Genomic DNA, 26,630 nt, shown 5'->3' on the forward strand with positions numbered 1-26,630 from the left:
CCATTTCAAGACCGTGAGAGGTAGATAAGCAGCCCGAGTTCCTAAGGTTCGAAGCCTGTAAGTGCTGCCACCGCTCAAGCCTGCCAGAGCACTGGTACGGCTGCTGCCCTCTCATTGTTACCGCTAGAAACGTTCGTGCAAGTAGTGGCGGCACAGCGGGACTCATCCACCCCCTTCTCGCTCTCCCTTAAGGAGCTCCAGATGGCGTCTTCCGTGGGCAACGTGGCCGACAGCACAGGTACCGGTGTCCCTTCTACCTTGGCAGACGCCCCGTTGGGGTCTCGCGCCGTCCCCTGCCTCTCACCACCCTCCCTCCCTTCCCTCTAGCCATCCCCATGACATCAGTGGCATTGCTGAGCTTCCCGTCGTCTGCAGGCATCCGATATGGTTTTGCACTGTCGTCTGCTTTGCAAACATTTCCTCTGCCTTGCTTTTTGCTTCCTTTTTTGCCTTTTTTTAATGTCACAAATGCACCAGCTTTCCACTCGCTCGGGACGCTTCTGTCACCTGTGCACGCTTAGAATGTCTCGGAATGGACTGCGTTGGAATCCCTGTCCTTTCACTCTCCTTCGCTACGGTTTTCTCTCCTAATTCAGCTCAGCGCCCCCTCCTCTTCCCCACTTGAGTCCTTTCTCCTTAGCCCGATTTGGTCCTCTGTCAGTCTAGGGCGGGGGTGCCATCCCGATGTAATCGTATCCTCGCTTTGCATCATCTAAGAATGATCGAAAGCTGCTCGGCGTGCTATAAGTCACCTCGAGACGAGGGGGTATCGAGCAGCACCCCGCTGGGCAGCGCCTTGCTGGTGTGTTCCTTCGGTTGAGCGGCCCCAATTTAGATCGGAAATTTCCAGGGGTTCCTTTTGCCAGCGCCCAGTTCCACTGAGCCTGGCTTTCCCACCCGGCCCTCCCACCCTCCCGCCCCTCCCGCGGGGAACCACACCCTTTCCTTTGCGAGGTTGCCAGTCCAGCGGTCCACTGCCTACCTTCGGGCAGAAACCACCTGGGTGCGGGTGCGGGTGCGGCTGCGGGTGCTTTGGCATGACCACACTGCGGGCCAAATTGTTGCTTTGTGCTACTTTCTCCGTGTATTCCTCCGCCGCCGCCTCTGGGTCTTCCATCCCCATTCTTGAGCTCAGTATCTCTCTATTCATAGGGCGTGTATTTTTCTTTAAGTTTTCATCCTTGCTTGAAGAGTTTGTAAAGCAACTGGAGTGTTGGCTGCACAAGTGCAAGGCGGTTGCTCTTGTAGACTATTCAGTCAAGAGCATTTGGTAACTAAACATAAGAAAACAACCAAATTATAGGAGTGCCCTTCAGCTGCCTTTCCCTATTGAGGCTATTTGGGGCAGGGGGGTGGGCAGCTTGGGCTGCAGTTCTAAGGGTTCCCATGAGGTTCGTTTTTTGTTGTTGTGTCTCAGTTGAGATCTGTCCAGGGTTTTATTTATTGGTTTTGGACATTGCGCAGCAGTAAGTGATAGGTGAATCTTCGGTCGTATTTTAGCCTTGATTGTGGGTAATAAGATTAATAATTAGTGTTCCCCTCCCTCCCTCCCTCCCTCTAAGGGATTTTTAAAAGATTTAACGTCTGTACTAGCTTCCCCTTTTCAATGTGTGTTCTTTTATTCGAGGGAGTTGTCATTTCAAGTGTTGAAACAGATAGGTGGCTTTTAAAAGTTGATAAAGCAGTGTGTTAAAATGAGCTAAGGATTTCTAGAGACTCGTCTAAAATATAATTTTCCAGTTTCTATTAGAGATACTATGTCCCCCAGATTTGGATGTTAAGCCTTTCTGCTCTTGCTTACTAGTGGTCAGCTGTGTATTCTGTTCAGGAAATTTACTTTGCTTTCCTGAGTATACAGATCACTTGCCAGGTCTAATGATTGGGGAGCTTGGCTCAAATTTGAGCTGGTCACTGTGACCTTGGTAGAATTTAAGTAATTTGTACATGGTTTACCATTGCAACCATCTAGTGAAATTCCAGTAACACAATGTCATTGTTTAAGTGAAAGTGTTCTAGTTGAGACCTAGGTGTGTTGTTGTGTACCCACCCCCCACCCTCCAGGGGCTATATCTTTATGTATCTGAGTTAAGTAACTTAGACACAGCAAAGTACTCTCATTTATTATTTATTCTGTTGCACTGTATCAAATGGTTTTAAGTTGTAGGTAACTGCACGGTTTATATAAGGTTGTTTGCAATGTCTGAATCCTTTGGTCAGTGTCAGGGCTCTTTGGAAAATGCCAGTGTTAAACCAGCATGGCTGGGATTTAGCTGATTTGGTTTCATTGTGAGTGTGGGGTGGTTAGAGAAGCAATATAATCTTGAGTCTTTATTTAAAATGTTTGCTGACCCCTTTAAATATTTTGGCTCTTGACAGATGAATTCACCTTGTTTATCAGCTGCTTTTAAAATAGCACCTTTCCTTTTAGTTTTTTCCCCTCTTATGTTTGTTTCTAGTGTTGCCCTTAAATTAAATTGTGAAGTACACAAAAGTGTCAATATAGTTTTCAGTAAAAGCACATCCTCTGTTCCCCCCCAGGTTAAGAGAGAGATTGTTGCCAGTACCCCTCTACCCTACCCCCATCCTCACCCCTTCCCCAAATCCAACCTAAGACATGGGAAAAAGTATTAAGTTTCGCAGTATGTTATTCTGGTTCAACATTTGTAACCTTTAAAATCATGTTTTATATTTTGTTTTGACATGTTAACAATAAGGAATACTGTTTAGTGAGTCTTTAAATGTTACCTTTGACTTTTTTTTTTTTTTTTTACCTTTGACTTTTAATGTAAAAATATGAAGTATTTGTAGTCATAAAATGTAATCTTATTTGAAAGCAAATATTTCTATCTAGTCTGGGAAAGAAAGTTAATGGCTCAGTTTAAAAAAATGCCAATTCGGCACCTGATGTTAACTGGGGGTTATATATAATGTGCAGAACACTCTAGTGCTTTACATAGTTTCAAGCGTTTTCATCTTTAAGTTTAATATGCCATGTTTTTACATTTTTTTGTTCGCATTTCTAACTTTTTGTTTTCCCCCCTCCTTCCCTCAAATGTTTTGATGACTCTCCAGAACCAACGAAACGTATGCTTTCCTTCCAAGGGTTAGCTGAGTTGGCACATCGAGAGTATCAGGCAGGAGATTTTGAGGCAGCTGAAAGACACTGCATGCAGCTCTGGAGACAAGAGCCAGACAATACTGGTGTGCTTTTATTACTTTCGTCTATACACTTCCAGTGTCGAAGGCTGGACAGGTAGGAGATGTGGGGGTACCTTCCGGTGCTTGCTGCCTCTGGATGCTGAGCTTGAAAATGATACTTAAATATTTGAACTTGAAATGTTTCCAATGGGTTTCAGCCGAGCCACCAACGCACATCTGCTGTCTTGTTCACTTGTGACGTGCCCAGCTGCCAGTTTTTCTCCCTCCTTTGTGGTGGGGGTGATGTTATCAGTATGACTGGGGACCTTTTCTAGATTTTTCCACCTAAGCCTGCTGCTTACTTGACTCTGATCAGGTAATAAATATTCTTAGTATAAACATGTGAGCATTCAGTCTCACCTTTGTAAGACGTGTCATCTCGAGGGACAGAATACTCAAAAATAATGGTGTGTATGCTGTGGTAGGAGGTACATATGTGATTCTAGTTCTAAAGATTGTCGTTAGGTTGTTTGAGATGCTACTTTTAGCTGATCAGTTGAATTAATCAGAAGGGGAGAATCTGTGTTTTTTTTCCTTTTAATAGTCATTCTGGTTTATTTAGACATTTAAAGATGTGTGTCATTAAGTCTTATCAACAAATGGAAAGTGAGACTTATGCCCATAGCATTTTGACTCTTGATCCTAATGATAATGGTTTACAATGCAGCAGTTTGGTAATAAGACTCTAGTAAGAATTTTATCTCATAAGGAAAAAGAGCATTCCAATTTGAAATCTGGAATACCTCCACTTTTGAAAAACTTTCATTTCCAGAATTTTGCCTGTGCACTAGTTTAAAGATAATGTCATTGTTACGTAATTTAGCAATAGCCCAGGGTCCTGCGTACACCTGCATCAACACTTTTCGCCTTTTCCAGATCTGCTCACTTTAGCACTCTGGCAATTAAACAGAACCCCCTTCTGGCAGAAGCCTATTCGAATTTGGGGAATGTGTACAAGGAAAGAGGACAGTTGCAGGAAGCAATTGAGCATTACCGGCATGCACTGCGTCTCAAGCCAGATTTCATCGATGGTTATATCAACCTGGCAGCCGCATTGGTCGCAGCAGGTGACATGGAAGGGGCAGTACAAGCTTACGTCTCTGCTCTTCAGTACAATCCTGTGAGTACAATTTTAGTGGTTATACTATTTGCCCTTCACAAAAGCCCAGCAGGAAACAGTTTGATACTTCAGACATGGAATAAAGTTAAGAGTTTAGAAATGTTTGTCTATTTAAAATGCTGAAATTGCTTTGATCAGGCCTATATCATGTTTTTTTAAATTTGTTTTATCTAGCAAGTTATATTAGAAAGCATAAAAATTATCCTTATTGCCAGAAACTCTTTATAATGCTGTGAATGTACAGAACACATGACATTGTTTTGGGGGCTGTTTTGATTAAATTTGGATAAACTCTAATAGGTGTTTGTGACAGTTAATTGGTTTTCAAGGAATAGTGGATGAAGGACCATACTCTGTAATGTAAAACAGTTAAAACACGGTATCTGTGTATGGATCAGTGACATGAAAATTAGGCTGCACAATTTGTTCCTCAATATTCTGTCCTGTTTTCTTTCAATATAATTATAAGTGGTAGAGTTGAAGTGGTAGTATCCACACTGAGCTTTTGAATAGGTCTTAATTTTTTGTTTTTGTTTTTGTTTTGTTTTGTTTTGGTTGAAATTGCAGCTGTTTTCTGAGGAGGAAGTGAGGCAGAGCTGGCAGACATAAAGTTCACATTGCGTTAGTCTCTGAAAGCTACACAGGTGTAACACTTGCCCTCAGAACCTTTGATGTGGTTAGGGATAGAAGGCAGATAGGAAGTTAAGAGGTAAGTGGTGAAGAGATGGGATGGAAGGAATCCAGAAAAACTTGAGATGACATTTCCAAGCTGTAGCATTTAGTTTCGCAGTAACCCTGGAAGTGGTTAGTAAGGAACTATTACAGCTGCTGTTTATTGAAAGCCTACTTTGTGCTCAAGACACTGTGGCAGTTGCTACAGATGTTGGTATTTTTTAAAAAGATTTATTTAGTTATTTTAGAGAGAGGGGAAGGGAGGGAGAAAGAGAGAGAGGGAGAGAAACATCAATGTGCAGTTGCCTCTCACGCACCCAGACTGGAGACCTGGCCCACAACCCAGGCATGTGCCCTGGCTGGGAATCAAACTGGTGACCCTTTGGTTTGCAGGCTGGTGCTCAATCCGCTGAGCCACACCAGCCAGGGCCAGACATTGGTCTTAATGCTCACAATGAGCATTCAAAATAGGTGGTATTATTTTCAATTTTACCAATTTATAAAAATCAGACTCAAGAGTTATGTAATTTTGGGGGGGGATCACACAGCTAGTATTGGTGAAGGGGGTATTAAAACCTGAGCCTGAATATCTAGAAAGCAAACATTCAAGAGAGAGGAAATAAAAGATAAAATGGGGATGACATGCCCAGAGAGCATGTACCCCTCAAGGCAGCCCCCTGAGTACAGTTTGAAAACCATTCATCATTTCCTGCTCTCCCTTAATCCCTGTTTTACTGGTTAGGGAACTGAAGCTTGATATAGTAGTTTGCGCAAAGAGCTGAAATCACTTTTTCTCACGATATCTATTTAAACAGTTATTTTTTCAGTTAATTTTGAGAGTGTAAAATTAAACTTTTCTTATTTTTAGAGAGAGGAGAAGGGAAGGAGAGAGGGAGAGAAACATCAGTGTGTGGTTGCCTCTCGTGCGCCCCCAACTGGAGACCTGGCCTGCAACCCAGGCATGTGCCCTGACTGGGAATCAAACCGGCGACCCTTTGGTTTGCAGGCCAGCGCTCCATCCACTGAACCACACCAGCCAGGGCTAAACAATTTTTTTATCCTCACCTTGGAACATGCTTATTGATCTTAGAAAAAGACGGAGAGAAACATCGATGTAAGAGAGAAACATGGATCAGATGCCTCTCGCACGCGCCCTGACCAGGACAGAATCCCCATCCTAGACATGTACCCTGACCGGGAAATGAACCTGCGGCCTTTCAGTTTATAGGAAGATTATCCAACTAACTGAGCCACACTGGCCAGGGCAAAAATTTTTTTATTTATTGCTTTATGTATGGATACAGTGAAAAGCCTGAAGCTATCCTCCTTGGAGGTATCCATGAAACCTATTTCTTATGTATTTTTCAGAGCTACTCAATGCATTTATATGAAAATTTGAGTGTATTTTGTAATTTGTATTACAGTACTATCCAGCTAGTTACCGCCAAAAAGTTTTAGAGAACCCTGTCGTATGTACTGTCACTGGGACTCAGGTCCAGTTCTCGCCAAGGCTCAGGGCTCACTTGTGCACCTAGTTGTCACAGTTAAATTCTTTTCCTTTTATTAATCAGAGTTGGTTTCACCCTTCACTTGTCGATTGGGTGGAAGCTCACCTTTGCCCTCTCACATAGCTGTAGCTCCAAACATCTTGAGCTCTGATCCCCTGGGTTCAGGTTTCCAGAGACCTCCATGTGGAGCAGAGCAGCCATTGCTGCTCACAGTCTACCAAACCAGAGGAGTATGGCGAGGAGGGAAAATTGAAGTGGGAGACAGGACCACGGTTTTCAGTCTCCGGCCTGTTAACAGGAAACTTATCATTACCTCCTTCCAAAGAAATTAAGGTAGTACTAAAATAAATCATGGCACGGACCCTCGAAGGCATTGACTAGCTATGCTTTCCCATCTGGTTCTATTCTACTAGTGGGAAGTGCTACTTTATTTCTCTGTCTTTACCAGTAAGAATGGAAGAGGGATTGTGCAAACTGCCTGGATTTTACCCATGTATACCATAGCAAGCATGTTTTAATGTATTTCAGGCTATCTAGTCGTAACTATATTCACTGTCAAAGTGCCTTGGTCAGGTCAGTACTGACAGAATCTTGAGTCTGTTCCTAATTTGTGCTCCCGCTGGCAGTGAGTTGTTGGCCTGAATTACAGATGTAGTTTGCATTCTATGAAAAGTGTTTCACGAAACTCAGGTTATTTTGGTGTTGCAGCAGTGAAAAAGTAAAGTGTTAAGGTAGTGTTCTTGGTAACCTGTTTTCCGCAGTGTTGATTCTCTTAAGTTCATGGTATGTCAATTTATAAGTTAGTCTGACTTGTTTATAGGAATTATTTTTAAGACAGAGCTTTCATATTTTTACCTTCTGAATTGTCTCTTGTAATGATGAACGATATAATATATAATTTCACTAACATTTTAGTTCAGCGTATTTGAAGGTGCTATTGTAGCTGGTAATTTTTCACACAATGGCTTGCTAGCACTGCCCATACCTGGCAATCCCTTTTATGAATTATATATAAAATTACCCTTTGTAAAATGGCTATCTGTAATCCTGAGTTTCTTTAAGGAGCCCTGTTTCTGAGCCTAGAGGTTGTTGAACCATTACTTCCGATTTGATTGTGGATGCACAACACTGAGAGTTACCGGCATCCTGATTGTCACGTGTTACTGTCATGTTAATTTTTTTTTAAGGATTTTTATTTATTTATTTTTAGAGAGACAGGAAGCGGGGAGAAAGAGAGGGGGAGAAATATCAATGTGTGGTTGCCTCTAGCGTGCCCCCCAACTGGCACCTGACCCGCAACCCAGGCATGTGCCCTGACTGGGACTCGAACCAGCGACCCTTTGGTTCACAACCCAGCTCTCAGTGCACTGAGCCACACCAGCCAGGGCTTGTCATGTTAATTATTACTGTCGCTAGTCTCACTTGTACAGCTACACTGCAGGAAACCATCTATTTCTATTCCTCTCTGCTCTGGCGTTGCAATTTGCCACGTGAGTGTTCACATTTAAATATGTGAGTGCTTATTGTGTGTACAGTAGTTTGTTAGGAATCGGGGGTGGGGATGTGTTGGGAAAAAGTTGTGGACTATAATATGAGACAGGATCTGACCCATAAAGTATAAAAGGTGTAAGCTCCTTAGATGATTACTGTTAGAGAGTATTAATCAAGATTTTTTTGAGTGGGTGCTTATAACCTAAGCGTTCTGTAGGAAGGCAAATAGCAAGTCGACTTCCTTGGCTGAAGTGGTGAGTCAAGTAGTAACAAGAAGTGAGTGTAGGAGCAGAGAGTCTATTGGAAGATTTAGAAAGAATAGAGAGGCTAAAGAGTTTGAATTTAATTTGAGAGGTAGTGAAGAGCCGTAGGTTTTTATCAACCCGATTTTACTTAATGTGTATGTGTGTATATATTTAATAGGTGGTGAGGCTGGGGTGGGGCAGTTCTAGGAGGAAAGGCAGGAAGTAGATACTATCTTAGGAGGGGTGTATATACAGGAAATTCTTACTCATTTCCATCTCATTACCATTATTCACACTCTTTTCCCTAGTCTACAATGCCCTCCTCCTTTGTCTATTAAAATCCTATTCATGTCCTGGCTGGTGTGGCTCAGCAGATTGAGTCCCAGGCTGCAAACCAAAAGGTTGCAGGTTCAATTCCCAGTGAGGACACATGCCTGGGTTGCGGGTCAGGTCCCCAGTTGGGGGCGTGTGAGAGGCAACCGATCTATGTATCTCTCACACATTGATGTTTCTCTCCCTCTTTCTTCCTCCCTCGCTTTCTCTAAAAATAAATAAGTAAACTCTTTAAAAAAAATAAAGTCCTACTCATCCTTTAAGGCCCAGCTTAAATCTCTTTTTTGAGTTCATTTACTTCCCTAAAACTTTTTACCCTGTGTGAGCATTTAATGTGTATGCCTTGCCTTTCCACGTAGATTGTAATGCCCTCTAGGGTAAGGATTGTGTTTTTCTCTGTGTTCCAGATATGTTACTGAGTTGAATAAAGCTTTGCTTATAAAGTACTAACCTGGGAATGGACAGAATGGCCTGGGTTTGAGAAATGTATTCTCTTAGCAGACATTCATTGTTTTGACTTGACAAATGAAACAATTTTTGTCTTAGGTTTTGAACTTTGGGGAGAACAGTGGTATCCTTGACTTTTCTAGAAATTAACTGTTTATGCATAAGGTTCGGATCCTCAAGTGGGAGAATCAGATTTCACTGTTATATTTAATATGGTATGCTTTACGTTTTCTAAAACTGCCTTATTGATTATCTTATAGTGATCCTGGAAGATTATCTATTTTTAACTACAGTCATTGTGCTCACTTGATTTAGTATGCTGTAATGGATCTAGATGATAGAACTAAATATAGATTGATACACTCTCAGGACTGGGATGGCAGTCATCCAAGGGTTTATAGAAACTAGAGGGTAAAATTATGCAACAGTTGGCTATGATGTATAGCCCATTAGGGTCATTGTTGGAGAATTATTGCAAGACTTCTGATTATTATGGCTCAGAAAAGACATACATAGGAATTGGTAAAAGTCCAAAGCTCTGTATAACCACAATAATCAGGTATAGTAGGAGCGTGTATGAACAGAATAGATTGTTCAGTCATGGCTTGCCAAAACAGAAGGATAACTCTTAAAGTGTAGAGAAAATCATGCAAAGTAGATGTGAAGATTATAGAATTCATTACTTCTGAGAATATAAATAGGGTTAAAAGGTGCTTGGACTCATTAGGGGAGGGTAAGTTTGTAATAAGAACTGTGCAATCTATAATTTTTTGAGAATTAGTATTAATATTAGCCTTTTGTGCTTGAGGTCAGTGGGGACAGCCATTCTGTCCCAAAACACCAGTCATTGCATGATGGACAGACAGATGGGGTAGATGATGGATCTGATCCGGTATGGCCAACCCTAAGGGAGTTCTATACAGCTGCACTGCAGGAAACCATGGTGTTTCTATTCCTCTCTGCTCTGCTGGGGGCTTTTTTGTTTGCTTTTGTTCTTAATGGTTTCCTTTGCATCTTCTGAGCCCCTAAAATTCGTGAAAAGCTTAAGTGTTTAGTTTCCTGTTGTGGTCTAAAAAGTTATCACAGATAGTGTCTTAAAATAATACAAATATTTTTCCTTCCTGGTTTTAGAAGTCTGGGCACAGAGTGGGTAGATTTTCTGCTGCAGATCTCTGGCTGAAATGAACGTGTTGGCCAGGTGTACTCCTCTAGGGCTTGGGTCCTCTTCCAAGTGCACTGGTGTCGACAGGGTTCACTTTCTTACAGCTGTAGAACAGAGATCCCCTTTTCCTGCTAGCCATCAATGGGGGGCAACTCTTAAATCCTAGAGGCTGGCTGCAGTTCCTGTCACATGACCTGCTCTGTAGGTAGTTTACACTGTGAGCGCTTGCTTGCTTTCTGGCCTGCTGGAGCGCATTTCTCTGACTTGCTCTCTGTCTGCTCTGCCGTTTCAATTTGCCACACAGGGATCACACTTAAATATTTGCGTGCTTATTGTGTGTACAGTACTTGGCTAGGAATTGGGGGGATGTGTTGGAAAAAGTTGTGGATTATAATGGGACAGGGTCTGACCCATAAAGTATAAAAGGGGCGAGCTCCTTGGATGATTATTGTTGGAGAGCATTTGCTGGCTGACTTTTGGTTCACCTGTTGGATGATAACATGCAATCACAAAAGCTGTTCATCGGTGAAATTAATCACCTGGTTCTAATACAGTTGCACCAGAATAATATCTGCGATGACACTTTAGCACTTTCTAGGACTTAATTTAAGGCTCTTCCACCCATGGAACAGTTTGGAATGATAAGCCTATACTCCCTCTTGCCATTGCCCCTGCTTCTTGACTAATAGATTGGACTGACAAAGGCCAAAAAGGATGTATAAAAATTTAGACTCACTGTTCGGATAACATGTCTTTTCATAGTGATGAACGGACTGGTGAGTCAGATGACTAGCAACACAGTTGTGCTGCTAAGAAAAAGCAGAATCAACTGCTTTTCTTTTTTTTTTTTTTTGAGGAGTAAAGCGAGGCCTTTATTCACGAGTCTGCAGAGCCGGGCACACCCTCACAGCCAGGAGAATGTGCGCGCCTCAACTGCTTTTCATTACTCACCTACCCAACTCCAATGGCACTGAATACTAATGAGTGACAGGTGCCAGGATTGAAGCTTTGGTTGGATGATAATCCTTCTTTCTAACAGTGAAATGAAGTCAAGTTCTTAAAATATGCCTGACAGCCTAGGGATAGGTTTGCTGGTAGCTAACTGTGGCTAAATACTCTCTCTCTTCTTTTTACTATGGAAAATTTTTGGCCCTTGATATAGGAGTGATTCATTATAACCGCGAACAAAATAGTTGAACAAACATTTGTTGTTTTTCTTTTTAACATGACTAACATTTGAGGGGAAAAGAAGCTATAATAAGGCTCATAGTCTTGCAGCTGAGACTGTTGGGATCAAATTCATTTCAAAATGCAGAATTTTTAGAATGTTAGAGAGATGATAATATCATATATAGAACTCCTAGGTGGGTCTGGGGCAGCACCTTCCTAAATTTGCAGCAAATTTATATTTCTGCAAAAAATAAAAATAAAAAAAGAGTATTCACACTAAGTGGGATCAATAAATTATATAAATAACTTTATGCCGGTTGAGGTCAAGCTTAATCAAGTGAGTTTTTGGAACTTTTTGGAGTTTGAAATTGAGGTTGAGGGATTGTGGTTCTGTACTTAACATTTGTCAAGCAGTAGCTTTAATTAACAGAATAAAATGACAGGAAGCCAGATGCATAAAAGTTATTCCAAGCTATTTTTGGCTGAGAAAGAGTGTAATTAATGACGGTATCTCTGGGTTTCTAGGATTTGTACTGTGTTCGCAGTGACCTGGGGAACCTGCTCAAAGCCCTGGGTCGCTTGGAAGAAGCCAAGGTAGGTGTTTGCTAGAGCACATTTAAACATCAGTGTTATGAAAACTTGTACTCTTTGCCAAGTCTTCAACTCTTCATTGAGCTGTCTTCACAAAAACAGTCCTAAGAAACTGAGGAAAACTGACGGCATGAATCGCCTCAGACTAGAGCAGGGCCAGGCTTTGGCATATCTGTTCTAAATCTGGGGGTAAAGCAAGAACCTGAACATCTTGGAGCCTTTCTGCTGAGCTAGATCATCTCTATAACAATGGGCTCCGACATGATCTTATGTGGGAATAAATAACATTCCTTCAAATCTGAGGCTTGCCTGCTGGTGACAAGCAGAGCGCCTGTGATTTGGCTCAAGACGCCTTATGATGCAGGTGCCATTGAAAATGCTGCTCTTCTAAGTCCTTTGTGGCTTGTAAGTGGAGAAGAACTTCATCCAAATGTTACCCTGTAATACTGGCATTTAAATTCTTATTTAACCTTCCTCCCTTCATCTTCCTCACCCTTTTTACAGTGGAAGAAAGGCTGTTAAAATGATTGCAAATTAAATAATTGGAACATCCTGCCCCTTCTTGTCCCCACTCCCTCCTCCAAGTTCCTTCTTCCTCTTTTCCAATCCTAGTTGTCTTACCTTCTTTTCTTCCTTACTTCCTTCTTTTACTCCTCCCCACCCCACCTCCTTAAAAGAAAAAAGTCAGGACAAAGCTGGTTTGTTTGGGAAATGGACTGATCGAAAGAAAACTTGCCAAAGTGGAAAGGTGGCTTTTAGCATTCTGTGTTTCCAAATAATGAATTTGAACACCAGGTTGGGTTATTAAAGCATTTGGTATAATTTTAAATTAAATTTACAAGTGAAATTGTCTTGTTACAAGCCACCTTACGCAACCGCGCTGCAGGGGTGAGGAGTGGGGAGAAACCAGAATGCTTCTGAAACTCCCACCTGTTGCTCTGAGCCCCACGCGCATGCTAATGCGTGGAGTGTATGCGCAGCGTAGCTGTCTGTTTGCTTCATCCAGGGAGGAAGAAGGCTTTTTAGCACCGTCTCATGTTCAAAGGCACTAGTTTTAAGTGCATAGCTCATAAATTCTGCTGACACCTTGGATTAACCTTATGTAGGTTTCCAGCTGATGAATTGTAGTAATTGATTTCAATCTTAGCCGATAAATCCAATTGGTAATTTATAGAACAAATATTTGATAAGCTCCTATTAATTGTCACCCCACCAAGCGGACAGCTAACATGAATTGCACTTCACTGCAGCTTTAGAGATCGGTCTAGGCTGAGACATTGCGCCTGCCTTAGGTTGCTGACTTCTTTATTTCAGAGCTCTGGAGACACCTAGTTTGAAAAATGTTATTCTGTTTTTGTGAGAACTAGTGAACAAGAAAATACTCTTGAGTGAAATGCAATGTATTTCTTTTGTAATCAGTGCATTTGAAAATTCAAGCCAGCATATTCCTAGTAGATGGAAGCAAAATTATGTTGTCTTTGTAGAAAACGAAGAGCCTTTCTTCCAGCAAAAACCCCTGCTGTATGCAATAGCCCTGATTAACCCTCTCCCTTCTGCATGTTTCCCATGTTACAGACTTGAGACTGTCCTCATTCCCATATGTAATAGACATCCAAAGAATTTCAATTGCTTTGTTGAACTTTTACTAATGATCTTGTTTTTATTTTCTCTCTTGTTTTTGGTTTTTCACCATTGATATTGTATTTAGAAGGTTTCAGGTGGGTGAAACCTCCTATTCCATGCGTAAGGTGCCTCGCTGAAGGGAGCTCGAGGCCTGGATCTAGGGCAGACACACACCTCCTCCTCTTCCAGCAAGGAACGCACCGAAAAGTCACATGATGAGAAATATGGTAACGGGTTTGTAACTGCCACAGCAAAACAATTTGCCTCCATGCCTGAATCTTCTGTCTTGTGGCTTCAGAAACAGCTTAAAATAATTTTATTTACAAGCAAGTTATGTAAGAGAATGTTTTAAACTATAGCCACAAATTCTGTCAAAGATAAGTAAAAGTTAATTGATATTAAAATTATTAGATAATTTACTAGTAAAAGCTTCTAACTCTTCTTGTTGTTCATTTTTTTTCCTTTTTTCTTCTTTGTTTGGATTGCAGCATTCTGCTCTTCTGATGATGCGCTGTGACCCTGCAGTAGCGCAAAGGCTGCGCAGCGTTAACGCGCAATGCGTGCGAATGAGCCCCTGTGAACGGTTGACTAGATGAGTAATCTGATTGACTGGCTCCCTCAGTCCTATTCTGTAGCCTTTTTGGATAAAATTGGGTTTTAACGTACCTCAAGTTCAGCTAATCTCATTAAGCAAATACTGTCAATGGGCCTGTCTAGTAGATTAATGGATCTGGTTGGCCGTTTGCTGCGTCTAGGGGTGTTCTATGTAGCGCAGCAGTTCGCAGCGATTGCGCAGTGCGGTGCTGTTAGGCTGCGCAAGCGATGTTTGCGCTCGCATTACAGGGACCTCAACCCAGGTGCAGTCCTGTCATAGGAGGTTTCAGCCTCATCCTCCCCGTGGGAGATAGGGACATCGCAAGGACGTAACTGCCACCCTCGGTTTATATCTGACTTGGCAGAAAAACCTTTTTCTCCTCCGTAGCATAGTTTTGATGTTTGTTAGTGAGGAACATTACGGCTTAGAGCAGCATTTCCCAAAATGTGTTTCATAGTGTGCATTCTAGTAAAAATAAAATGCCCAGTGAAAGAAGAGGTCCACGGTCAGCTGAGATCAGGGAACCCTGTATATACTGTTCAAGGCTTAGGCAAGTCCTGTAGTAGAGAAATCTGTTTTTCTCATTTGTTTGGTCATGAAATCCTCTTTTTCCAGTGATGCCTATGAACACCTCAGAGAACACACTTTGGGAAACTGGGGTTGTGGGATGGGTGGGAAAAGTTGGCGTTAAGTGGCGCCCTCTAGAGACCACTTGCAAGCATGACAAGTTCTTAGGTGTTAGGTAAAACAAGTCTAGCATAGAGTCTTAAGGCAATTGACTTCCCAGAAAAGTCCCAGTAAAAGGGTTGGTCCACTGGTTGGCAGAACTGAACATGGTGGTTTGCACTTGGGTTCTGGTGGCGCAGGCGCAGGAGCAGCCAGCTGTGGCAGCGCTTTAGTTTTGGCGCAAGCGAGCCTATGCTGCAGGGTCACTTTTGACTGGTCAGAGAAGGAATAATGATATCACCTTCTTCCCCCCCCCCCCAATCTTTTTTTTTCCCTTTACAAATTTTCCCCTTACCCTCTACCTCCTTCCCCTCCCATCTTCTTTCATTAACCCCTCCTAAGGCATGTTATTTGAAAGCAATTGAGACGCAACCGAACTTTGCAGTAGCTTGGAGTAATCTTGGCTGTGTTTTCAATGCACAAGGAGAAATTTGGCTTGCAATTCATCATTTTGAAAAGGTTAGTCGTTAAATTAATAATTGGTATTTAGGAAGTGCTTATGTGTGCGAGATGTTTTTTCCTAGAACTAAATATTGGGCCTTTACCTAACCAGTCACATAATATCTTTGCTTCTTTGACAATACTACTGCAGCATTTGCCGGATGGTATATTATATGCCAGTTTCCACTTTTGCATTGAAAATATATTTTAGTAATTAAAAAAAAATCTTAAAAAACAAACAGGTAGTTTTACTGTAAAGAGGAATTCTTGGTGAAAAGACTGATTCCAGATCTAGAGCAAGGAATGTACAAAATTAATCTGGGGTGCTTTACCAGAAATTAATTAATCTGGAGTGTTATACCAGAAAGCAAGGAAGCTTTGATATATCACCCGATTGTGTCAAAAAAAACTTAGGAGGCAACTAGAAGAGGTTTCTACTGGCTAAAGATGGGACTTGAGCATCAGTAGGAAAAAAATAGCTGAAATATATTGAAACTTGTCAGGTACATTAAAATCCATGAATTCATGATTATACTTAGAAGAAACTCATTGATCACCTTTGGAAGATAAGGAGCAACTCATTTTGAAAACTGGATGAAAAGGGAAGAATAAAGCTTATGTCTTCCCTCTCTTGTATGAACTGGACCTCAGGGTAACCCACTAGTTGAAAGGGAAAAATTTCTCCTAATAAAAGTATTCCAGCTAATAAGTGAAGAAGGAATGATAGAATCAGAGTCTCACCATGAATAGATTTAGGAATTTTATCAGTGGCAAAAAAGAGACAAATCAGACATCATGTACCTTGTGATAGAAGTAAACAATTCCACCTGGGAAGTAGCCTTGCAAAAAGAGAAAAGAACCCAAATTGGATTAAGCTTGTAGTTCTAACTACCAATTTACATGGGACAAGGAAATGTGTTAAAAGGACACCATAGGGGTGCAATCAGCAAAATCCGTTCCATGGGAGGCTGTTATAGGAGAGTGATCTGATTTCTTCAACAAATTACAGGAATAAAAATGGAGATTTAAATTAAACCTGTAATTTAAAAGATTAAAAGAAACTGACAAAGTCATGTTGACAAATTGGATGGGTCTTATTTGGATCCTGAATCAAAATTGACAGGGAATTGCACTACTGAATGGCTATTTGTTATTAAGGAGTTGCTCTCAGTTTCATGGGTGTGATATTGGTATTGCGGTTATGTTGGGAGAAAAAAGTATTCTGCCCAGTCCCTGAGATCCATTTCGAAATGTTTTCAGGTGGACTGATATGTCTGGGGTTACCTTCAAAGTGATCTGGGAAGAGGGGGAGTTAGACTGGAATATAGATGAAATAAGATTGAACATGATTAATTGTTGAAGCTGAATAATGGAGATCTGGGGGTTTGTTATATTCCTCTGTTTTTGTATATGTTTGAAATTTTTCATAACAAAACAAGTTTTGGGGGTAGACATTTGTGATGATAGACAGTCTAAGTTAAGTGCATCATGCTTTTTTTCCTTTTTCTTGACTTTATTGGGGTGACACTGGTAACAAAATTATACAGGTTTCAGGGGCATAATTCCACAACAGCATTATGCTGTCTGTACCATAGAGTTGCCATCTAAGTGAAGAGGAAGTATGCTTCATGAATCTTGAACGTATTCACAGTCACTTAACTACCTTTACCTTTTCAGTGTTTCAGTTAAGGTTTCCAGTTACTGCACCTCTCTTGCTCAGTGATGGTCTACCTTGGTTGAACACTAGGAGCTTCTAAAAGACACGCATGTCCTGGCCTCATCCTCACAGGGTCTAATTTAACTGGCCTGTGATGAAGCCTGGGCACCTTTTAGAAGGCAAATTCTTAATATACTGCCAAGGTTGAGAATCACTGCTCTAGATATATCTGGCCATATTTTAAGAAACTTTATAACTGTCTGGATGCAACCATTTAATGGTTAGTTTCTCCTTGTAATAATATATCTTACTGTGTATACAACACACTCTTTTTTTAAACAATCTTATTTATTTATTTATTTATTTATTTATTTATTTATTTTTAGAGAGAAGGGAAAGGAGAAAGGGATAGAAACATCACTGTGTGGTTGCCTTTCACTTGCGCCCCCAACTGGGAACCTGATGTGTAACCTAGTCATGTGCCCTGACTGGGAATCGAACCAGCGACACTTGGTTCGCAGGCTGACGCTAAATCCATTGAGCCACAGCAGCCAGGGCTTTGTTACTATTTTTTTTTTTTTTTTTAACAATTTTCTTTCTTTCTTTCTTTTGTGTATACAACTCTTAATTACATAGTTTACTAAGGTCTTACTGCCTATGTACTTGTAGTTACTGAGGTATAAAGAATCTTTTAGTTAGAGTTTGCTGCTTCTTCCTGCCATTATATTTTAGAAGAATTAGGCTGATTAATCATTTATAAAATAAGGACAACCATTAGAAGTACTCAGCTCAATGAACTTGGAGTAGACCCAATTAAAACTTTTTCCCTTCTGGACACATTTTGTTCTTATATTACAAGAGAAGTTATTTTGATAACATTGAGATTTGTGAATAACGAGCAGGCACTAAAATAATTGGATTTTAAAAATGAAAGAAATAGGATTTAATGTACTAGAAAATGTAACTGGAGGTCTAAAATGATCTCAATAAAAAATTGAAATTGGGAAGTTAATCTGAAATTTTACCTTGCTCTAAGTAACTGTCTTGTATCTTTCAGGCTGTCACTCTTGATCCCAATTTTCTGGATGCTTATATCAATTTAGGAAATGTCTTGAAAGAGGCACGGATTTTTGACAGGTGAGAGGATGTTCTACTTGATAAATTTTGAGTCTTTGTTGTATTGACACTTGAGAGTTTAGACTGAAATTATGACAGTGGTCCACTGAAATAATATTCCTTTTCTAAAGTATGTTGCTTTTCCCTGATTAAGTCTGTTTTGTTACCTTTTATTTATAGATATTGTTGCCTGACTTGATTGTTGGCTTTCCACAAAGCCGTTATACCCTCATTCAGAGTTCAGCTGAAATTTTATTTATTATAAAAATGTTGAAATGCTTATCTTTTAGATTAACTTATTCCTTTGATCTGATTCAGAAAGCTAAGTAAATCTTGACTTTTAACTTTGGTGTTGTCAAAAAGAAAGCCTGTTTCGTATGTGCGAATAGAAAACTTGTCAGTGTAAAAATATATTTTATAAAGGTATAATAATTTTGATTGAGGTTAACTATACTATAGCATGAATTAATTGTAACTAATTATAATTAATTGATATACTTAGGTATAGTATAGCATGAATTACATGTAACAAAGCATCCGTTAAAAATTAGTTGCATTTTGTGTGTGTGTGTTTTTATTTACAGAGCTGTGGCAGCTTACCTTCGTGCTCTAAGCTTGAGTCCAAATCACGCAGTGGTGCACGGCAACCTGGCTTGTGTATACTATGAGCAAGGCCTAATAGATCTGGCAATAGACACCTACAGGCGAGCTATTGAACTGCAGCCACATTTCCCCGATGCTTACTGCAACCTAGCCAATGCTCTCAAAGAGAAGGGCAGTGTAAGGATTTTTTTTAAAAGACTGTTTATTACTACGGAGAGGGGGAGGGAGGGAGAAAGAGAGGAAGAGAAACATCACTGTGTGGTTGTGTCTTGAGTGCCCCCAATTGGGGACCCGGCCCGCAACCCAGACATGTGCCCTGACTGGGAATCGAACCAGCAACCCTTTGGTTCGCAGGCCAGTGCTCAATCCACTGAGCCACACCAGCCATGGTAGGTTTTTTGCTCAGTCTGCCTCTTTGTTACCTGGTATGGTTTAAAAATGTCTTTTTGCAACATATTAAGTATCAAGGTGGTAAATCGTTTCCCTTCGGGGCTTGGTTGAGAGGAAGAAGAGCAAAAATACCTATTTTCTGGAATCTTACCAGCCATTAGGCTTAACTAAGCGATTGTTAGAACAGTATCAGTGGTGGTTCTCTGATTCTGCTGTGTAGGTTTTGAATAGTTTGCTTCGTTTTCCAGGTTGCTGAGGCAGAAGATTGTTATAATACAGCTCTCCGGCTGTGTCCCACCCATGCAGACTCACTGAATAACCTAGCCAACATCAAACGAGAACAGGGAAACATTGAAGAAGCAGTTCGCTTGTATCGTAAAGCATTAGAAGTATGTGGAGGGTGATGGGGCTGGGTATTTTGTCTATGTGATAGTAGAGGGAGGGCATTTAAGTTTGCCACGTTAACCATCTCTTTTGTCAAAATAGTGGTTGACTCATTCATTGAACCAGTAATCGAACGCTTAGGGTGCGAGTGAGGTTGTGTGCGACATTTAAAAAGATTCCTGCATTGAGTTTGTTACTTTATGGGTAGATGAGATCTGCACAGAAAAATTGAACAGAAAGCTACAGTTCAAGAGAAGATACCAATAAATATATCATTTCAGTGCCTGGTGACTGTAATAGTGGTTGGCAGCTGTGGTAGGAGTTTGGAAGGGAGAGATTTCAGAAGAGAGAAACTGGAGTGATCAGCATAAATGAAGATGAAGAAACAAGGAGAGGTATAAAATAAAGGAAGAGGTATTGGGTTGGCTAAAAAGTCTGTTTAGTTTTTTCCGTAAAATAAAAGACACATTTTTCATTTTCACCAATAAGTTTGTTGGTTTGGATATTTTGAGCGTGTCGGCTGTCTCCTGCCATTGGCTTCTAGTGGGCAGAGGCCAGGGGCGCTGCTAAACATCTTCCAATGCATAAGGCAGCGCCACGGCAGAGAATTGTTTGGCCAAAATGTCAATAGTACCAAGAAACTTCGCGAACCACTTTTGACGCATTTGGTCAGTCACAGCACCTTCTCCAGACACTGCACAAAATTTTTTTGTGTGTTTCAGTTGTGTTTTTACCTTTCTTGAAATAATAAAGCGTAATATGCCAAAAATGTTGCATAATATGCCAAAAATGTTGCATATCTTCTTTCATTGTCAGTATCAAAATGCCTGCACAAAAATTCATCAATTTTGATAATTTTTAAAAAACACACGTTGATATGACAGCTGTCACAATACAATCTAAGAATATTGTTTCAAATGAAGTTAAAGGCAACTAAGGAGGTGGGGGCGAAAAAAAAAAAGGCAACTAAGGTCTACTAGAGCCATTGTACGGAAAGAACTGAATGAGTTTTTTGGCCCACCCAATAGAATTTGAGCTCCTCATCTTTGAAGAATGAGTAGGCCTGGGGAAGGTAGGGAGAAATGTAGGCATCTAAAGGTAATTGAGCAAAGTTCTTGTGGTTGTCATTACTGCTGTTTTAGCAGTGTTTTTGAACCTCAGTTTCATCGACTCTCCATAGGTCTTCCCAGAGTTTGCTGCTGCCCATTCAAATTTAGCAAGTGTACTGCAGCAGCAGGGAAAACTGCAGGAAGCGCTGATGCATTATAAAGAGGCTATTCGGTAAGTGACTCACAGCCTTCCTTTTTTGTCTTTTGAATTTTTAAATGTTTGGCATTTGGCATGTGCTAAAATGACTTTTTTTTTTAAAGATTTTATTTATTTATTTTTAAAGAGAGGGGGAGGGAGGGAAACATCATTGTGTGGTTGCCTCTCACACCCTCAACCAGGGACCCAGCCCACAACCCAAGCATGTGCCTTGACTGGGAATCGAACCGGCGACCATTTGGTTCACAGGCTGGTGCTCAATCCACTGAGCCACACAAGCCAGGGCTGAAAAGACTTGTAACAACAGCCTACATTGCTATTACAGGGGGTTAAAGGTTTTTGTATCTGATATATGAAACCCATGTCCTCTCCTTTAGAATCAGTCCTACCTTTGCCGATGCCTACTCTAACATGGGAAACACGCTAAAGGAGATGCAGGATGTCCAGGGAGCCTTGCAGTGCTACACTCGTGCCATTCAGATTAACCCTGCATTTGCAGATGCCCACAGCAATCTGGCTTCTATTCACAAGGTACTCCTGTCTATTATCCTGTGTGCCTCTCTTAGCACCCAATGTTTGAGTTTCGGCAGAATTTTAACCACTCCGCTCTATTTATTTCCAGGATTCGGGAAATATTCCAGAAGCAATAGCTTCTTACCGCACTGCTCTGAAACTTAAACCTGACTTTCCTGATGCTTATTGCAACTTGGCTCATTGCCTGCAGGTAAAGAAGAACAGGCCGGGGACTGGCTTGCCATGTTGTAATCACTTCTGTAGTGTTATGTGCCGTATTAAAGCCCACCTGGAGCCAGTGCTGTTTAATACGTTATGTGACTGACATTACTTTAGGCTGAGGACAAATAAAATGCAAACTCTTGGAACAGGGTTTTCTGTATAACTTCTGTTTTTGCTTCCTCTAGATTGTCTGTGATTGGACAGACTATGATGAGCGAATGAAGAAGTTGGTCAGCATTGTGGCTGACCAGTTAGAGAAGAATAGGCTGCCTTCTGTGCACCCTCATCATAGTATGCTTTATCCTCTTTCTCATGGCTTCAGGAAGGCTATTGCTGAGAGGCATGGGAACCTCTGCTTGGATAAGGTGTGAATCTTTTGTTTTAATCCTTCTGTTGTAAAATAAAACACATACAGAAACTACATGGAGCCCATGTGTTGCTTGGTCAGTTATCATAAGGTGACCACCACCCAAAATGAGACAGGAAACTGTCAGCCACCACAGAAGCGCCTTCCATTGTGGCCTGCTGTTTCAGGTAGAACCTAGTTCATCCCACAAGGTGGAATGTTTTAACTGCAATGCTAACAATGCACTGATGGTGGTTTCCTTTAATTTGAAAACTATAATGTTCATTAGATTCCACATATGAGTGAAACCAGATGGTACTTGTCTTTCTTTGGCTTATTTCACTCAGCATAATACTTGGCAGGTGCATCCAATGAACAAAACAAACAAAATAGAAACCAGCTCATAGATACAGAGAACTGACAGCTGTTGGGGGACAGAAGCGCAGGGATGAGAGGGCTGGGCAAAACAGGTGAAGGGATTAAGGGAAAAGAAAGTCTCATAGACACAGACAACGGTATGGTGATTACCAGAGGGGAAAGGGGTTGGGGCGAGGTAGAAGGAGGGTAGTGGGGGGCCAGTAAATGGTGATGGAAGGAAACTTGACTTGGGGTGGTAAATACACAATACAACATACAGATGATGTGTTATACAATTGTACACCGGAAACCCATATAAAGTCAGTGAAAATTTAAAAACCATAATGTTTAATAAAATGTGGTATTTTATACTCACTTTTTTAAAAGATTTTATTTATTTATTTTAACAGCGAGGGGAAGGGAAGGAGAAAGAGAGGGAGAGAAAGATCAATTTGTGGTTGCCTCTTGCACGCCCCCAACTGGGGACCTGGCCCTGACTGGGAGTTGAACTAGCAACCCCTTGGTTTGCAGGCCAGCACACAATCCATTGAGTCATACCAGCCAGGGCTCACTTTTTAAAAAATATGTTTTATTGGTTATACTTTTGCCGTTGTCCCATTTTTTTCCCCCTTTACCTCCTTCTGCTCAGTACCTCCCTTAACCTCCAGCAATACCCAACCCTTAGTTCACGTCCATGGGTCGTACGTATAAGTTCTTTGGCTTCTCCATTTACTTCACTATTTTTTAAAAATATTTTATTTATTTATTTATAGAGAGAGGGGAAGGGAGGGAGAAAGAGAGGGAGAGAAACATCAATGTGCAAGGGAAACGTCCATTGGTTGCCTCTCACACGCCCCCACCTGGGGACCTGGCCCACAACCCAGGCATGTGCTCTGACTGGGAATCGAACCGGCAACTTCTTGGTTCACAGGTCAGCACTTAATCCACTGAGCCATACCAGTCAGGGCTATTTTATTATTATTATTGTCCCTCTGTCTATTTTGTACCTCCCAGTTATGCCGCTTGATCCCTACACCTTTCCCCCATGCTCCCCCTCCCCCCTACCCACTGATAACCCTCCATATGATCTCCATATTTCTGATTCTGTTCCTGTTCTTGTTGTTAGCTTAGTTTGTTTTTTTCGATTAATTTGTCGATAGTTGTGAGTTCGTCGTCATTTAATGTTCATAGTTTTGATCTTCTTTTTCTTAATTGAGCCCCTTTAACATTTCATATAATAATGGCTTGGTGATGATGAACCCCTTTAGCTTTACCTTGTCTGGGAAGCACTTTATCTGCCCTTCCATTCCAAATGATAGCTTTGCTGAATAGAGGAGTCTGGGTTGTAGGTCCTTGCTTTTCATCACTTTGAATACTTGCCAGTCCCTTCTTGCCTGCAAAGTTTCTTCTGAGGAATCAACTCACAGTCTTTTTCAAAAAAATTATTTATTTATTGTTTTTTCTATTACACTTGTCCCACTTTTTCCCCCATGGCTCCCCCTAACCCTGAGCTGATAGTCTTATGGGAACTCCTTTGTAGGTAACTCTCTTCTTTTCTCTTGTTGCTTTTAAGATTCTCTCTTTATCTTTAACTTTTGGCATTTTAATTACTGTGTATCTTGGTGTGGTTCTCTTTGGGTCTAGCTTGTTTGGGGAACTCTCTCTGCTTCCTGGACTTGTATGTTTATTTCCTTCGCCGAATTAGGGAAGTTTTCTTTCATTATTTTTTTCAAATAAGTTTTCAGTTTTTTGCTCTTCCTCTTCTCCTTCTGGTACCCTTATGATTCAGATGTTGTTACATTTAAAGTTGTCTCAGAGGTTCTTAAGCCTCTCCTTGTTTTTTTCAATTGTTTCCTCCTTCTGTACTGGTTGACTGTTTTATTTCTTCCTTATTTTATAGTACATTCTTTGAATCCCGGCTTTCTTCCCTTCACCATTGCTTTTGTGTGGGTTTTTCATCATTTCCCTTAGTATAGCCTTCACTTCTTCCTTTATGCATTTGCTGTACTCAGTCATTTCTGTGAGCATAATTATCACCAGTGTTTTGAACTCTGTGTCTGTTAGATTGGCTGTCTCCTCGTTGCTTAGTTCTCCCACTGGCGCATCGATCTGCTCCCTCTTTTGGGCCATACTTCTCTGTCTCCTCATCATGACAGGCTCCTGTGTTTGTTTGCCTCTGTGTCTTAGGTAGAGCTGTAACACGTGTTACTGCAAGGGGCAGAGCCTTAGGTATTCCTCAGTGCTGGGGACCCATTTCACCACGTTGTGGTGCTGTATGTGGGGGAGGGGTCAGAGAGGGAACAATGTCACTTGCTCAGGACTTGCCCCTTTCCAGTCCCTTCATCTGCTTCCCGTGACTGGTGCCCCTCTAGCTGTTTCCCTGGTCGTGGTTCCCAGATGGGGAGGGTTCGCAGACATTCTAGAACTATGGGGGCCTCTAAATGCACTCTCCTGAGAGATGGGCAGTTTCTTATGCCACCCCAACCCCCTCTGGTTTTCACAGTCAGAGGCTATGAAGCCCTGGAACAGTGCGCTGCACGTTCTGCTCTAGGACTGGGATCACTTCCTAGGCGTCCCTCCCAGCTTTTAAAATGTGAGACTGCTTGTTCTGCTGGCTGCTGCAGCCATTGCCTTGCCGCCGGCGGTGCCACCACATGCGTCCTCTCTGCCCTGGCTCCTCAGCTCTGCCCCTCCTACCTGTCTGGATGAGTATTACTTCTTTATATCTTTGTTTGTTGGACTTCCATGCAGCTCGATTTTCTGGTAGTTCTGGTTGTTTTTGTTTTCAGGTAGATATATTCCTTCTTATGGTTGCGTAAGGAGGTGAAGGATGTCTACCTTGCTTCCATCTTGGCCAGACTACTTATATTCACTTATGAGAATTAGAGCAGTTCGTACTTGATCAAAGGTGGAAATTTGCTTGGCAGAATATATTGGACTTCTAGGTATAATTCTGTTTTATTTTTTTCAAATGCTTTCCTACAGAATTTCTAAAATGCAGAGTTTGTCATGCTCTGTCTACACTGCTTCCTTCCTACAAGTTTTAGGTTTGCTCAGGCTATTTCTGAAAGTATGAAACATTATATAAACTGCTGAGGTTGCATCGAACCGGCTATGTGAATTAAATGAAGTATTTTGGGTAAACCATTCCCAATAGAAGTGAGGTGCAGGTCTGGTGTTGTGTTTTCAAGTCATTTTTTCCTAGATGCAAATTTGCATGTAGACTCAACTTTACTAACAAGCATTGGATTCCATTGGTAGATTAATGTCCTTCATAAACCACCATATGAACATCCAAAGGACTTGAAGCTCAGCGATGGTCGACTGCGTGTAGGATACGTGAGTTCTGACTTTGGGAATCATCCTACTTCTCACCTCATGCAGTCTATCCCAGGCATGCACAATCCTGATAAATTTGAGGTAAGATTTGTGTTTCCCTAGAGTCACTATTTATAAAACTAACCAAGCAAAGCCACATTGTGGCTTTATTGTCACCATTAGATGTTAAGCCTGCTATCTTTTTGGAGAGATTTGGGCCAAGGTTATTAAATGTACTGTGTGCTGCCTTTTAGGTGTTCTGTTATGCTCTGAGCCCAGATGATGGTACAAACTTCCGAGTGAAGGTGATGGCAGAAGCTAATCATTTCATTGATCTTTCTCAGGTAGGTGAAATGCTTACACGTCCACCTTTTGGTTTTGAGCAAATAATGAATAAACGTATTGGCACATAGCTTGTATTTTGTATGACAGGTATTTAAGCTCAGTTGCTACCTGTAGGCAATTGCTTTGATCTTATTTCCTTGATCATTTACCTTTATAAGAGGCATGGATTTTGCTGAGGTTGCAAATGAAATAGAAATGTGGTATATTTGTGCTTGGACATAAAACTTCTCTGGGGATTGAGCCAGGGCTTGTGACAGTAGATGCTTAATATTAACTGAATAAATTGAACAAAATGGTGGCTTGGAAAAAGAATAATTATAGATCATTTAAAAATGGTTTCTCTATTTCATGGGCCTTGGCCTTTGGTTTCTTTTATACTTGCTCTATTGCTATTTCTTCTAGGAGAATAAGTTTTATGATAAATTAAGATTGAAACCTCTGAGGGAATTTAATTTGAGGGTGTAGACTAGAGTTATTTTTGTATAGACTCTGTTGGCCACTTTGGTGACTAAGAGTGATATGCAATATATAGTATATATTGTAATTCATATATGAGTTTTTAAAGTCTTAGGAGGGTTGTAAGACTTGTGTGCTGACGTCTTTTGCAGTATAGCTGTTGCTTCGGGAGTATACATAACCATTTTTGATGTGGGGTGGAGTCTTTGTGACTGAGAATCATACTGCTGTTCACCTCTGACATCTTAAAGGACTCAGTGCTTATTGACTGAAGTCTAAACTCTTAAGCATAGCCTTCTAAACCTAAGTCTGACCACAACCTTGTTTGCCAGTAC

The 26,630-nt window shown here is 41.1% G+C and overlaps 1 protein-coding gene across 3 annotated transcripts in view; it reads left to right on the forward strand.

The window, feature by feature from the left end:
* Window positions 1–26,630, forward strand: part of OGT (O-linked N-acetylglucosamine (GlcNAc) transferase) — a 54,794-nt gene continuing 28,164 nt past the window's right edge. For 2 of the 3 annotated variants that reach the window (XM_090263963.1, XM_090263965.1), the window contains exons 1-14: window positions 1–238; window positions 3,073–3,253; window positions 4,075–4,318; window positions 11,872–11,940; window positions 15,224–15,340; window positions 18,037–18,116; window positions 18,680–18,875; window positions 19,337–19,477; window positions 20,653–20,753; window positions 21,116–21,269; window positions 21,361–21,462; window positions 21,659–21,838; window positions 25,438–25,596; window positions 25,749–25,838. In XM_090263963.1, coding sequence (XP_090120089.1) covers window positions 202–238; window positions 3,073–3,253; window positions 4,075–4,318; window positions 11,872–11,940; window positions 15,224–15,340; window positions 18,037–18,116; window positions 18,680–18,875; window positions 19,337–19,477; window positions 20,653–20,753; window positions 21,116–21,269; window positions 21,361–21,462; window positions 21,659–21,838; window positions 25,438–25,596; window positions 25,749–25,838 — 1,851 coding nt within the window. In that variant the 5' untranslated portion in view covers window positions 1–201. The remainder of the gene's footprint in view (window positions 239–3,072; window positions 3,254–4,074; window positions 4,319–11,871; window positions 11,941–15,223; window positions 15,341–18,036; window positions 18,117–18,679; window positions 18,876–19,336; window positions 19,478–20,652; window positions 20,754–21,115; window positions 21,270–21,360; window positions 21,463–21,658; window positions 21,839–25,437; window positions 25,597–25,748; window positions 25,839–26,630) is intronic. The other variant, XM_090263964.1, reaches the window with a different exon arrangement.

Source organism: Furipterus horrens, unplaced genomic scaffold (genome assembly GCF_987537825.1).
Source record: "Furipterus horrens unplaced genomic scaffold, mFurHor1.1.pri manual_scaffold_17, whole genome shotgun sequence".
NCBI classification, from domain to species: Eukaryota; Metazoa; Chordata; class Mammalia; order Chiroptera; family Furipteridae; genus Furipterus; species Furipterus horrens.